The sequence below is a fragment of the Entelurus aequoreus genome, linkage group LG04 (assembly GCF_033978785.1).
Source record: "Entelurus aequoreus isolate RoL-2023_Sb linkage group LG04, RoL_Eaeq_v1.1, whole genome shotgun sequence".
Taxonomy (NCBI): Eukaryota; Metazoa; Chordata; class Actinopteri; order Syngnathiformes; family Syngnathidae; genus Entelurus; species Entelurus aequoreus.
Genome location: NC_084734.1, coordinates 53,726,427 through 53,741,348, shown reverse-complemented (window position 1 = coordinate 53,741,348; position 14,922 = coordinate 53,726,427). Strand labels below are relative to the sequence as shown.

Below are 14,922 nucleotides of genomic sequence, written 5' to 3'. Positions count from 1 at the left end.
ACGTAAGTAATAGGCATAATTAATGATGTTTATAATAATGACACTGGTGGTTTTAGTCAGACTTCAAACCTTTGCTACTGCACGTAAATATTGGCTTCAAACAAATACACAATGCAACACATTTTATAGACCACATTTGGCCTTACGACACTGCTGGCAAACAGCGAGGGTTGATGATGTAACGAGACACGAACAACGTCCATATGCATAGGAGCGTTTTTGCAATACTTTGCCATCGCACTAGATGCTAGAGCCAAAGGAGAGGGTTAAGTAGAAAAGGGGAGGTGGAGGAGGGAGAATTCGAATTGAGCCTAAGAAAACAAACACACACGGACATACCAATTTATCGATGCCGGCAAAGTATTTCAACTTCCTTTTCATTTATTGTTTGATTGATTGACTATCGGCCTACGCCAAGTCAACATTAAAACCCTGCGCCTCTTGCGGTTGTTTATCGCACTAATTAAAACCTCAATGTTGATTTGATGTCGATTAAATGTGCAGCCCTATCCAGAACCTTATCTTTTTGAGCCTGAATATAAGCAAGATGAGATGGATGGATGGAGCTACAAGTAGGGATGATGTTCGAAACAGGTTCTCCCGGTTGTTCGACAAGAAAAGAACGGATTCCATGGACTCGAATCCCTTTTTGAGAACCGGTTCCCGTTATCGAGGCCACTATAGTAAAGAAAAAGAGTTGGTTCTTTATTCGAATCCCTGGGAACGAATCCCGACCCACAGGACACGCCCTGTGGCATGTCCCAGGAAATGACGTAGCTCAGTCATTAGGCGGCAGATATAGAAGCAGCAACAACAATGGACCGGAAAAAAACGCCTCAAGGCATGGCTTCATTTTACAAAAAAATACGACGAGGAAACGGCTATCTGCAATTATTGCCAGGCTTCGCTCTCATGCAAGGGGGGGAAGTACAACAAGCATGATGAAACATGTTCAGGCCGTACATAACCTGAAGGTTAGAGAAAGGTGTCGTGGAGAAGCAGCGACAGAGATGACGAAGCAAACCCCTCTTCCTCTGCTTCAACCTGCAGCGCCGATTCCAGTGAGAGTGCTGGTGAGTAACTAACGTTAACTGTTGCCGGTTAATTTCCATATCTGCTCACTCGTAGCCTTTAGGCTAAAATAACGTTACCTCTTATGCCACCCAGGACTGCAGTAATGTTAGCTAGACTAACGTTACCTAAACATAGTCAGTGGCTAACGGTTACGTTAACGTTAGCCTTTTTGTATGTGTCTGATAACGTTAACGGTATCTTGTAGCCTACACCACTCCAGAGTTTGCAGGTCTGTCTAATAAACTAGTGCTTTCTTTCTTTCTTTAGTTTATTTCGTACATGAACACACTTACAGCATAACACATCACAGTTTCATATCATTTCACACACATCATGTCCGAAAAGGAGTAGGAAGAAGTAAAGCTTATTTAATCCTACCCCTTTCCCACTTCAGAGAGTTTACAAATATATACATCATTTACTGACCTTTTTATAATAAAATAACATCTGTGAATTAGTATATACAACAGTTTTGTAATATGTAATTAATTAATTCAGTCATTATTAATATACTGAGATGAAGAATATCTTATTTTCAATAAGGTTGAAAGTATTCCTCATAATTCTTCTTTGTACTTTGTAAGCACTATTAATTTGAACAACCTCTTAAATTGGATCATATCAGTACAATGTTTAACTTCATTACTTAATCCAGTCTAGGGCTGCAACAACTAATCGATTAAAATCGATTATAAAAATAGTTGGCGATTAATTTAGTCATCGATTCGTTGGATCTATGCTCTGCGCATGCGCAGAGGCTACTTTATTTTTATAAACCTTTATTTATAAACTGCAACATTTACAAACAGCTGAGAAACAATAATCAAAAGAAGAATGGTACCAGTATGGTGCCAGTATGCTGTTTTTCCCCCCAATAAAATACTGGAAAGGATAGAAATGTAGTTTGTCTCTTTTATCCGATTATTAATCGATTAATCAAAGTAATAATCTACAGATTAATCGATTATCAAATGAGTTGTTAGTTGCAGCCCTGATCCAGTCCATTTAATTCCACATACTAATGCTAAAGACTTAATAACAGACACCCTAGTCTTCACATTCAGCTAATTTCCCCCCTAATTCTATGCTGTGTCTGTCCCTCATTTTCCCTCCAGGACAAGGACGTTCAGTCATTCCTGGAGGAGGCCACACTGATGGACCCCAGAAGGATGTTCCAAAAGCAGCAGAAGTGCACTTTTTGGAGAGCTGTATTTTCATTTTTGTGCCCAAGGGACTGATTTTATTTAACACTATATTATCATTTATACACCTGTAGTGATCACAGAGACAGGTTGTTTTTGTGTTACTGTATATATTTGTTTTTCTGAAAAATCCCACTTAATATACTTTGGGTAACAACAGTCAATATTTATTTATTTTACTTAATTTTTTTAGGGGGGCAACAACAGTCAATATTTATTCATTTATTTAATTTTATTTTTTTCTTATAAAATAAAAGTGAGCTTTTGTTAAACCAAATATTGTGTTTTTTTCCCATATACAACAACCTATCTGGATTCGATAAGAGAATCGATAAGGAATCGGTTCGATAAGAGGATTCGATAATGGTCTCAAACTCGATAATTTCTTATCAAACATCATCCCTAGCAGTACAGCAAAGTGCTGAAAAAGAAGCACAAACAATAAACATGATAAAACAACAACTTTCTGTACAATGTCTGCTCTCATGGGATGCCGACTGATGGGATGTTCCTATCTTCCTGTTTTGATGAAGAATCAATCATAATAGTCATGCAGGTTAAAATAAAAAGATGCTGCAAAATGAGCGTCTTTTTCGCAATCTTGTTATACAAGTTGGATGTGTAAGTTGACCAACTTCTCGGTTTATGGCTGAAACCTTCTACTATCCAGGTGAGAGGCATAATTTATAATCTGGAATTAACTTTTACCAACTCAGAGGCAACGCAGCAGCAGCTCAGTATGTCAATACTGTAGCTGCATAAGTTAGTTAGCTGGCTTTGATCACTGTGCCACAACAAATAGTTTGCATTAACGCTTATAATAACAAAATCGCTAATACTTGGTTAATATTCAGATCACAAGATGAAAATGGAGTATTATTCGCAGTTTTTGAATGTTTTTTTAAAAGTGTATTTAAGGGTGTAATAGTGTACTCCCATTAGCTGCATTATTATTCACATCGTACTTGTCGTATTTTACGAATTAGAATGCATAAAAAAGTAAAACATACGTGTTTTGTCTTACATAGGGATTGTGAATGATAGGCAAAATTCCAAAAAAAGTACAGTTCCCCTTTAAACCACTAATAAGTTATGGATTTACAGCACTTACTGAAGGGCATTTTTATTGGAGAACCTGGCATTTACCTCCAAGTTGTCCTCTATGAAGGGAAACTGTCTTTCCTGCAGGAACTGCGTCTTGGAGATATCCAATCCATCTTCACCGTACAGGAATTGAACCACAGAGCCATCGCTGTCCCTCACCGTCAGATCATACTGTACCACCAAACCCTCCAGGTGCTTTATAACACACCTACAGAGGAAGCAAGATAATGAGTAAAATACATAAATAATATGATTACATTACATGATAGGGGTGTCCTGATACAAGTTTTTCCACTTCTGATACAATACTGATATTGGAGCCTTGAGTATTGGCCGATACCGATATTGATTCAATATGATATCAGCAAGAATCATACTTGTATTATTTTATTGTGTGGAATGTTAAAAAAAAGCCTTGATCAAGTAAAATTAGTCAAACAGTGAACAATAGTAGGTATGTAAAACAGTAACAGTATTATTAACAGTCTGAAATGGGCTTATGCTGTCTTGAAGTTGAAGTGTAGTGGTAATTCCTGTAGTGGTAATTAATATTCACAAAGGACACATGGGGAACACACACAAGCATTGTGAGTAGCCACTGTTCCCCTAATCTAGAATATCTGACTATTAAATGTCGGCCCTTTTACCTGCCGAGGGAATACAATGCTGTGTTGCTAACCGCAGTGTACATAGCGCCAGATGCTAACGCTAGCACGGCGCTAGGTCAGCTGCATGATACAATCAACCAGCAACAAAGCATGTATCCGGAGGCTGCTCATATCATCGCAGGAGACTTTAACCATGCTAACCTGAAGGTAGTGCTCCCCAAACTACACCAGCATGTAAAATGTGCCACAAGAGGCAAAAACACACTGGACAAGGTTTACTCCAATATTAAGCTGGGCTACAGAGCTAAACCTTTAGCACACATGGGCCAGTCAGACCACACATCCCTGCTACTCATCCCAGCATACACCCCCACCCGGATAAGTGCTCCCACCACAACAAAGTCCATCAAAACCTGGCCTAAAGGTGCCACTGAAAAGCTGCAAGACTGCTTTGACACCACTGCGTGGGAGGTCTTTGAAGACGAGGACCTGGAGAAATACACATCAGGAGTACTGGGCTACATAAAACACTGCACAGACTCTGTTACTGTGGATAAGCGCATCCGAGTCTATTCCAACACAAAGCCGTGGATGACGAGAGAGGTGCAGAGGCTGCTGAGGGAGAGGGACACCGCGTTCAGATCTGGCGACGGGGAGTTCTACAGCACTGCCAGAGCCAGCCTGAAGCGTGGTATCAGGGAGGCTAAGGGGGACTACAAAACAAAGATTGAGGACTGCTTCCAAAGCAACGACTCCAGGAGGGTATGGCAGGGGTCCAGCACATGACCGACTACAGGCCCAGCAACCCCCTGGCCGGCAGGGGAGACCCCCGGCTGGCAGAGGAGCTGAACTCCTTCTACGCCTGCTTTGAGGTAACACCATCGGAAGCAGTCACACCTCACTCAGGAGCAACACCTCACCCAAAAGCCACACCTCAATCAGCAGTCACACCTCACTCGACAGACCACAGCAGCCTCACCCTTTCAGTGACGGAGCACGAGGTCAGACGCACACTGAAAGCCGTGAACCCGAGGAAGGCTGCGGGACCGGACGGCGTCTCCGGACGGGTGTTGAGAGACTGCGCTGATCAGCTGGCTGGTGTCCTCACCGACATCTTCAACCGGTCCCTGTCCCAGGCCACCGTCCCATCCTGCCTGAAAACCTCCACCATCATCCCGGTCCCCAAAAAGAAAAACACTGTCAGCTGTCTGAACGACTTACCGGCCAGTGGCACTCACTTCTATCACAATGAAGTGTTTCGAGAAACTGGTCCGGACCCACATCCTCTCATCCCTACCGCCCGCATTGGACCCCCATCAGTTTGCCTACCGAGCCAACAGGTCTACGGAGGACGCCATCGCTACGGCTCTCCACTCCGCCATGTCCCACATGGAGGGGGGGGGGGGGGGGGGGGAGCTATGTACGGCTGCTCTTTGTAGACTTCAGCTCTGCATTTAATACCATTTTACCTGACAGACTGGTGACCAAGCTAGCAGACCTCGGAATATTCAACCCCACCTGTCTCTGGATTAAAGACTTCCTGACTGACCGCCATCAGAGGGTGAGGATGGGTACCCACACTTCCACAGCCCTCAGCCTCAGCACCGGCTCACCTCAGGGCTGCGTGCTGAGCCCCCTGCTCTACTCACTCTACACCCACGACTTCACAGCCACCCACCCCGGCAATCACATCATAAAGTTTGCCTATGACACAACAGTGGTGGGCTGCATCTCTGGGGTCGACGAGACGGCATACCGGGACGAGGTGGAGCAGCTGGCAGTGTTGAGCAGGGCGAACAACCTGAAGCTGAACCAGCTCAAGACCCAGGAAGTGATCTTGGACAGCAGGAGGAGAAAAACTACCATACAGCCCCTGTACATCGACGGGGGGCTGTGTGGAAAGAGTCTCATCCCTACGCTTCCTGGGAGTTCACCTGGAGGAGGACCTGTCCTGGAGGACCAACACCACGGCTTTCGTCAAGACGGCACAGCAGAGGCTCTACTTCTTGAGAGTACTCAGGAATCTCCACCTGAGACAGGATCTACTGGTGTCCTTCTACCGCTGTTCTGTGGAGAGCATCCTCACATACTGCATCTGCGTATGGTTCTGCAGCTGCACAGCAGCAGAGAGGAAAGCTCTCCAGAGGGTCGTCAAATCGGCCCAAAAAATCATCGGGTGCCCCCTCCCCTCCCTGGAAGAACTGTACAACTCCCGCTGCCTGAAGAAGGCAGCCAACATACTCAAGGACCCATCCCACCCCGGCAACAGCCACTTCGATCGGCTGCCTTCCGGCAGACGTTTCAGAACCATGCGAACCCGCACAAATAGACTCAAGAACAGTTTCTACCCCCGGGCCATAACTGCACTAAACGCAGCTGGAATGTAAAAAAATAAAATAAAATAAAAAAATAAAAATAAAAACTCATGCCACCGGTCAATCACGATCCGGGACTGTGCAATCAGCGATTACACGCCAACTGGACAATATTTATCATATTTATTTACATATTTTAATCCAAAATAAAATGCCTGCACAGCATAGGAGGTAGGAAATGCTGACTCCCACCCCCTCAGCACACTGGGAACCAGCATTACTCCTCTCTAGTCAGTTCACTAGTCACTTTATACTTTTTACTGTCTCGGTTTTTTTACATTGCCTCTTAGAGTGGTCTTAGGCCATATTGCATATTGTGTATATTGTGTTGTTTTTGTATATTGTGTGGTTTCTTCTTTTTAAAAAAAAAAAGGCAAAGCACCTTAGGGAAGCAACCTAAATTTCGTTGGACCTGTACCTGTACATGCACAATGACAATAAAGATCATTCATTCATTCATTCATAATTGTTTTTCTGTAACACCAAGTGGCCACAATATATCCTCCCATGTTTACATTTATAAATATATTGACTAAAATAGACGAAAATAAATAGTGTGTGCTTTCTGGAAGACATTTAGATGTTCAAATCAAATCAAACTATTTCTATAGCACTTTTCATGCACAAGCAAGTGGCAAACAAAGTGCTATACAAAACAAAACAAACAAGAAAATAATAAAAGAAGAGACAAAAACACACATTCACACACATGCACAGCAGTTTTGACAATAACAAAGCAAAAACAAACCATGGCATAACTGACTGTCAAGCTTTGTACAAGTAATCACACTGCATGACAATTGCAGCAGATCGCTTGTATTGGAGATTTACATTCAGATGCAAACAGATATAATCCCATACTTTTTTTTGCCGATATCGAAACGATATCCAATTTCAATATCAAATCGAGATACCCCTAATAAATAATCAAATATAATGTCACAGAAGATCAGCTGTGGATGTATGTATTTTTGAGGCTTTGGTTACCTCTGCAGGTAACCTGATCTAGAAGTTTTTACAGCAGTGTCCACCAGTCCTTCTCGGCCAGCCATGCAGTGGAAGAAAAATTCCTGAAAATTAACATCCATAAGCTATAAAGTTAATACTATAATATAAAATAACTTGCAGTGTTTTGTCCAAAAATTGAAGCGCACGTACACACCTGTGGTTTAATGCCTGTAAGGAACCTTCCGGAAACAAACCCCCCAGCACAGGGTGCTGGGTCATAGGGCTGGAAACAGGGCAAAGACTTTCCAGAAGGCATCAGTGGAGGTCTACGGCCCTCTAACTCAATCTGACCTAATAGACAGGAGATCTAACACATACACACAAATCATGATGCTGTGTGAATATTTGAGCAGTGAATCAGCTCATTTGCAAATCTCATTTAAAGCAGCAATGTAGGGATACCTGCATGGTGTTGACAGTAGATCCCTTGGCCCCTGATTGCACCATCAGCTGGAGGTTGTTGTCTGGGAAAGAGGTGTGAAGGCCAGCTGGCATACAAACCTAGGAGAGGCACAGGATAGGTTGTTTTCATACGAATTATGAATCCCAGGTAGACCTACGCAATAAAATTGATTTTATCGAACAACTCAAGTTTTTTGGTTGCAGACGATTCAAGAAAATAAAGTCAATGTTTTTCTCCTCTTGCTCCTGCACATTATTTCCCAAAAAAAGCTTCCACAGCTTAGGCCCTCCCGGTTATTTTCTTAATAGAGATTCACACACACAGCAACAACATGGTTACTGCAAATGCAAACAAAATCAAGAAGCTTGTCCCAAAGAAAAGAATAGTGTCATCAGTGGTTTGGAATTGCGACAAGGCATAGAATAAGCGACTGTGCGCTGCAAAGTTTGTTTAAAAAAAGGCAACAACAAAACAAACGTATTCCAGCATCTGAAAAAGAGTGGGAAAATACAACTCTTTACAAGATGAAAAAGCCTGTGACAACGAACAAACTCCTGCTCAAAAAGCAGCTTACTGTGGTGAAAATATTTACTCAATGTACCATGTATGGTAAGAATGGAATACGATGGAGCGCGATCACGTAAGCGGTCGCTCTGCACCAAAATAAAGATGTGGTGCACTATGCCCTTAAAAACAGCAGAAAAGCCTAAGTTTATCCGCTTACTGAAACTATAAAGTCCTCTCAATGTTGGAGTTTATTATTTATTTGCAAACAATGTGCAATGCTATGTTTTTGTTTCTGCAAAGTGCAAGATAATATATATATATATATGTTCTAAAAAGAACAACTTTACAAACAATTATTTGCTCAAAGTAAGAGTAAAAGTAAAAGTCTCCTGTAAACTACTAGTTTTTGATCAAATAAAAGTGAACCTTGCTTTTGAATGATCTCTGTCATTTGTATTTATTGGTTTCTTTAAAAAGTGTTGGGGTGGCAGAATTGTATTTTTGTCCTTTTTATATCGGGAGATTTTTAGGCTATATTGCCAAAGGCCTATACCCAGGTAAAAAATAACAAAAAATACAAGTGTCCAGTTTAGTTCATCTCTGTAGACTCCATAAGTGTGTGTAGACATATTTATGCCCAAGGGCCATGTTGGAGCACAATAGGGCCCATGAACTACACTTTTAATGTAGCAGCCATTTTGGCCAGTGACATCCATCGTGGAAGATGCACTGAATTTGACAAGGCTGCAATATTTTACAATGCTGCATTAAGCATTAACACAACAAACTGACCAAAGGTTCCCCTTTGTCAGTTCAGTCAACATTTTCTAGATTTGACAAAACACGATATATGCTAATACTGTCAGGTATGCCTGTAAATGTTATTGTAAAAACAAATTTACGATGTGTTAGTGCATAACAGGGTTTCAGAGTATAAAATAGGCTTTTTTTTTTTTTTTAGATTTTGATGTGTGTGTATTATTTCATCCATCATTTTTGCTAAGTAAGTAGTGAGCATTTACTGTGATGAATGACACAATGGTGGCAATAGTACTCTAATTTTATAAAAGTTGACAGGCTACCTTGTTAATTTCATTGTTGACTTGATTGGCCACTTCTTTGAATTTGTGGTCAGCAATGCTGAAGTCTCCCTGGTCGGGGTTGAGGTGAGCATCCTGCCAGCGGCTCTTAGCTTCTGTTTCATCTACGTTAGCAGGGAGGTTGAATGCAGCCTGGAGGGCCTGAAATACAAAAAACATAAGTTACTGATGAGGACCAAATATTGTTGCAGTCACTGAACATGCTTTAAATCAGGGTTGTCCAAACATTTTGGCTTAAATTTGACCCGTGGGGGCCGAGAGCACATACATAAAACATACAAGTACAATATAAATATATATATATTAGAGATGTCCGATAATATCGGTCTGCCGATATTATCGGCCGATAAATGCGTTAAAATGAAATATCGGAAATTATCGGTATCGTTTTTTTTATTATCAGTATCGTTTTTATTTTTTTTATTAAATCCACATAAAAAACACAAGATACACTTACAATTAGTGCACCAACCCCAAAAACCTCCCTCCCCCATTTACACTCATTCACACAAAAGGGTTGTTTCTTTCTGTTATTAATATTCTGGTTGCTACATTATATATCAATATATATCAATACAGTCTGCAAGGGATACAGTCCGTAAGCACACATGATTGTACGTGCTGCTGGTCCACTAATAATATTAACCTTTAACAGTTAATTTGACAAATTTTCATTAATTACTAGTTTCTATGTAACTGTTTTTATATTGTTTTACTTTCTTTTTTATTCAAGAAAATGTTTTTAATTTATTTATCTTATTTTATTTGATACATTTTTTTTAAAAAGTACCTTATCTTCACCATACCTTAGGCATAATAATGTGTTAATTCCACGACTGTATATATCGGTTGATATCGGTATCGGTTGATATCGGTAATTAAAGAGTTGGACAATATCGGCATATCGGATATCGGCAAAAAGCCATTATCGTACATCCCTAATATATATATATATATATATATACACAGTATATATATATATATATATACACACACACGCACACATATACATAATTAGTATATATTAGGGTTGTCAAACGATTAAAATATTTAATCGTGATATTGCATTTTGCTCATTGTCAACTCAAAATTAATCGCAATTAAACGCAGATAGACATATTATTTCGTTTTTCATCATTACGGAGTATACTGTATTTTTCGGACTATAAGTCGCAGTTTTTTTTCATAGTTTGCGACTTATACTCAGGAGCGACTTGTGTGAAAGGATTAACACATTACCCTAAAATATCAAATGTTATTATTTAGCTCATTCACGTAAGAGACTAGACGTATAAGATTTCATCGGATTTAGCGATTAGGAGTGACAGATTGTTTGGTAAACGTATAGCATGTTCTATATGTTCTATATGTTATAGTTATTTGAATGACTCTTCCCATATGTTACGTTAACATACCAGGCACGTTCTCAGTTGGTTATTTATGAGTCATATAACGTACACTTATTCAGCATGTTGTTCACTATTCTTTATTTATTTTAAATTGCCTTTAAAATGTCTATTCTTGGTGTTGGGTTTTATCAAATAAATTTCCCCAAAAAATGCCACTTATACTCCAGTGCGACTTATATATGTTTTTTTCCTTCTTTATTATGCATTCTCGGCCCGTGCGACTTATACTCCGGAGCGACTTATAGTCCGAAAAATACGGTACCCTAGACAGATAAAAACAGCATGAATAAACAATTTGGTTTAATAAATGTGTTTTAAACATTATGCTATTTTAACTCAACACAAAAAGGATAAACATGCTTTTATTGACAATGAAAAAAATGCCTGTTGTGTGTTGTCTAGCCAGATTTTGTATTTTGTAGCAATACAGAATTTGTATTCCTGCTTTAGGAGCACTTGCATTCAGAGGAGGCGCTACACCATGTTTAGATACCCATCCAGCCATCCATTTTCTACCGCTTGTCCCTTTCGGCGTCGCGGGGGGTGCTGGAGCCTATCTCAGCTGCATTCGGGCGGAAGGCGGGGTACACCCTGGACAAGTTACCACCTCATCACAGGGCCAACACAGATAGACAGACAACATTCACACTCACATTCACACACTATGGCCAATTTAGTGTTGCCAATCAACCTATCCCCAGGTGCATGTCTTTGGAGGTGGGCGGAAGCCGCAGTATCCGGAGGGAACCCACGCAGTCACGGGGAGAACATGCAAACTCCACACAAAGACCCTGAGCCCGGGGATCGAACCCAGGACCATTGTATTGTGAGGCACATGCACTAACCTGTTTGGATACCAGTTTCACGCATTAATCACACAAATTCTGGCTCGTTATCAACCATCTTTGACAATAAAAGCATGATTGTAATATAATCTGTGATATTTCTACCTGAATAAATGCTTCTGATATTCTGTACATTACTTGTTGTACAAGTTAATGGTATTCATATTGCTGCATGACAATGTTTTAACCTTTTCTATTTATTCTGTAATTGAGGACTCGACAAGAACATGTTATAAAATAATTGACACAATATTTTAGCCAGCTAGAAAAAGAAAATGTATTTTGTGAATCGACAGCCACCGCATGCAGTGTTGCCAATTTGGCGACATTGTTGCTAAACCTCGCAAATTTCTAATCCTCTTGGTGACTTTTTATTGTAAACAGCTACTAGCGACAAATCTAGCAACTTTTTCCAGTGTTATTGGAGATTTTTTTGTGTCTTGGAGACTCTGACACGCAGCACTCCTGTCCTCAACAAGCAGTGATGGGTGGTGCTGTGAGCCTCTCTGTTCCAAAGCAATCACAGGCAGTCAGCTGGTGTTGCTGCGCAAGCAAAGCAAAGATCCTCACCGGGCAGGAATTGCAGCGGTTCGAGCATGCGCAAATCATTTGCAGTCTGGACTTTAATGGTGTGTTCCATATTGTACAACTGTGCCTAGTTTGACATTCTTACTATACTTACTGTCACCAAGTTTTAAGCAAATGAGTATTACATTCTGACTAACAAATTGCATTTGTATCCATTTGTTGGGGTATTTTCCTAAGCAAATTGTATTTATGCAACAAATCATAACCGGTGATTAATCACGATTAATCACAATCTTGAACTGTGATTAATCATGATTAATTCTCAACTGTCTATGTGATGTCAAGGCTTGGTTAGCCCAGAATTTTTTAATAATGAATGAGGGAAAAACGGAAATTTCAGTTTTTGGCCCTCACTGATTTGGGACCATTGCAAAATTATGTGCGTCCCAAAGTCACCAGCCTTGGTGTCACTATAGACAGCGATTTTAAATTTGACAAACAAGTCAATGGCGTTTTAAAATCGTGTTTTTATCATCTTCGTCTTTTAGCAAAGGTAAAACCATTTTTATCTTTTAACCTTTTTGAACAAGTCGTGCATGCTTTTATTTCAAGTCGCCTAGACTACTGCAATGCACTTTATGCTGGCATTAGCCAAAAAGCTCTCTCCCGGTTGCAGTTAGTCCAGAACGCGGCAGCACGACTTTTAACAGGGGCCAGGAAACGCCAGCATATAACCCCAATTCTTCGGAGTTTGCACTGGCTCCCTGTTCATTTTAGAATTGATTTTAAATCCTTGCTGTTTGTTTTTAAAGCTTTACATGGACTGGCACCTCAGTATATCTCGGACCTCATCCAAATTTACACTCCTGCGCGCGCTCTGAGGTCAGAGAGCCAGCTCCAGCTCGTGGTGCCCAGGACGAGACTTAAAACTAGGGGAGACAGGGCCTTCTCTGTGGTCGGCCCTAAACTCTGGAACACTCTGCCCCTCCATGTTCAAACTGCTTCCACAGTGGAGTGTTTTAAGTCTCGTCTTAAGACCCACTTTTATTCTTTGACTTTTAACACTACGTGAGTTGTGTGGTCTTCTGTCCTCTGTTGGCCTGTGTGGTTAGGGTTAGGGTTATAAATTTTGATGTCTATTTTACTGTTTTAATTGGTTTTACCCTTTAAAATTGTTTTTAATCATATTTATTTTTTATATTGTCTCTGTATTGGTTTTCTATTCATTTATCCTTTGTTTTTATTCAGTCATTGGTGTAGCATAATATTGTTTTTAATATTGTTTTTAACATGGCTGTGCAGCACTTTGGAAACATTCTTGTTGTGTAAATGTGCTATATAAATAAAGTGGATTGGATTGGATTGATTAAAAAAATTATTACTTGACAGCCACAATATATATACATACATATTACTATACAAATATACACATAAATGTGTGTATATATGCACGTGTATATGCATATATGTATATACACATACATAAATATACACGTACACACAAATATACACATACATATATTAACATTCGTACATACATATATGTACACAAACACTATGTACACAAACTACATATACACACAAAATGTATGTACAATATATATTTATACAGTTCTCAACTTAGTGTAGTGACATCGATATAAAACATATCCATCCATACATTTTTTACCGCTTGTCCCTCTCAGGGTAGCGGGTGTGGCTTAAGCCTATTCCAGCTGATGTAATGTAATTAGATAATGTATCTAAATAAATTTGATATCTAAATCACTATGCAATTTTAAGACAAAACTTGTTTTCGTTTTAAATTATTATTTGTTCATTTCAACTCTGTGTGCGGTCTTATTCAGATGGAGTGCCTGTGCGCTCAAGCTGATCACATTTACACAGCTGTTTTTACATGTAATCGACGATCACAAAGATTTAAGTCTGCATATTAATTTCATATTTAAGAGGGAAGTTTGTTAAACATGTAAAAATACAGTACAACTTGCATTAAAGCCCTATTTTCCAGAATAATCGTCAATACACTATCATATGGATGCTTGCTCACGCACGCACACGCTACAATACTTTGTTTTCGCCACAAAGCAGAGATTGTGATGTAACAACAGCCATTTGTACCAGAATAAAGAATGTTGGATCAAGAAATGGATAAGAGACACTTCAGTTTGCATTAAGTTGATTGATTTAAGCAATCTATAGCTAACAGACTGAACAACAACACAAAACTGCCGTAAATTTCGGATTATAAACTGCTACTTTTTTCCTACACGGTGCAACGAATTTATGGATTTCTGAAAAAAACACCAAGGCGTATCGCGGGCCAAACTCCTTATTAAACTTCTGACATCTCGCAGGCCAGACTGAAGATGGTGGCGGGCCGCATTTGGCCTGCGGGCCATAGTTTGGACACCCCTGCTTTAAATACTCCAAGATGTAATAGTTAGCATTTGTGTGTAGTTTATAAGTACCCCAGTGGCTGTGTTGAGAGCACAATGTGGCATATTAACTACACCTTCACTGTGGCAGCCATTTTGGCCAGTGACACCCACTGAGGAGAATGCACTGAATTTGACAAGGCTGCGATGCATTTCTGTAAGTGTCTTACAGCTGTCAGATATTGCTCGTAATAATTAGGATGAGCTGAAAGGAACTAAAAATAACTTACTTTTGTACCAAGCTTCAAAGAGTCTTGAATAATATTTCTCCTGTTTTTGTTGGCACCTGGTCTCACCAGGATGTCCTCCACACCTGAACAG

General features: G+C 40.0%; 1 protein-coding gene and 2 non-coding genes across 3 annotated transcripts in view; all 3 read right to left on the bottom strand.

Moving 5' to 3' along the window:
* polr1a (RNA polymerase I subunit A) overlaps positions 1 to 14,922 on the bottom strand; it is a 73,854-nt gene that overhangs the window by 21,770 nt on the left and 37,162 nt on the right. Inside the window, exons 19-24 of the mRNA XM_062045305.1 lie at positions 14,832 to 14,914; positions 9,364 to 9,522; positions 7,774 to 7,872; positions 7,526 to 7,678; positions 7,351 to 7,433; positions 3,423 to 3,588 (exon numbers count right to left, since the gene is read on the bottom strand). Of these exons, the coding sequence (XP_061901289.1) occupies positions 3,423 to 3,588; positions 7,351 to 7,433; positions 7,526 to 7,678; positions 7,774 to 7,872; positions 9,364 to 9,522; positions 14,832 to 14,914 (743 nt within the window). The remainder of the gene's footprint in view (positions 1 to 3,422; positions 3,589 to 7,350; positions 7,434 to 7,525; positions 7,679 to 7,773; positions 7,873 to 9,363; positions 9,523 to 14,831; positions 14,915 to 14,922) is intronic.
* LOC133649290 (small nucleolar RNA SNORA5) lies at positions 8,895 to 9,030 on the bottom strand. The gene has a single exon (XR_009826033.1). It is a non-coding gene; the product is annotated as a small nucleolar RNA SNORA5 (small nucleolar RNA).
* Positions 14,612 to 14,748, bottom strand: LOC133649292 (small nucleolar RNA SNORA5). Its single transcript, XR_009826035.1, has one exon. It is a non-coding gene; the product is annotated as a small nucleolar RNA SNORA5 (small nucleolar RNA).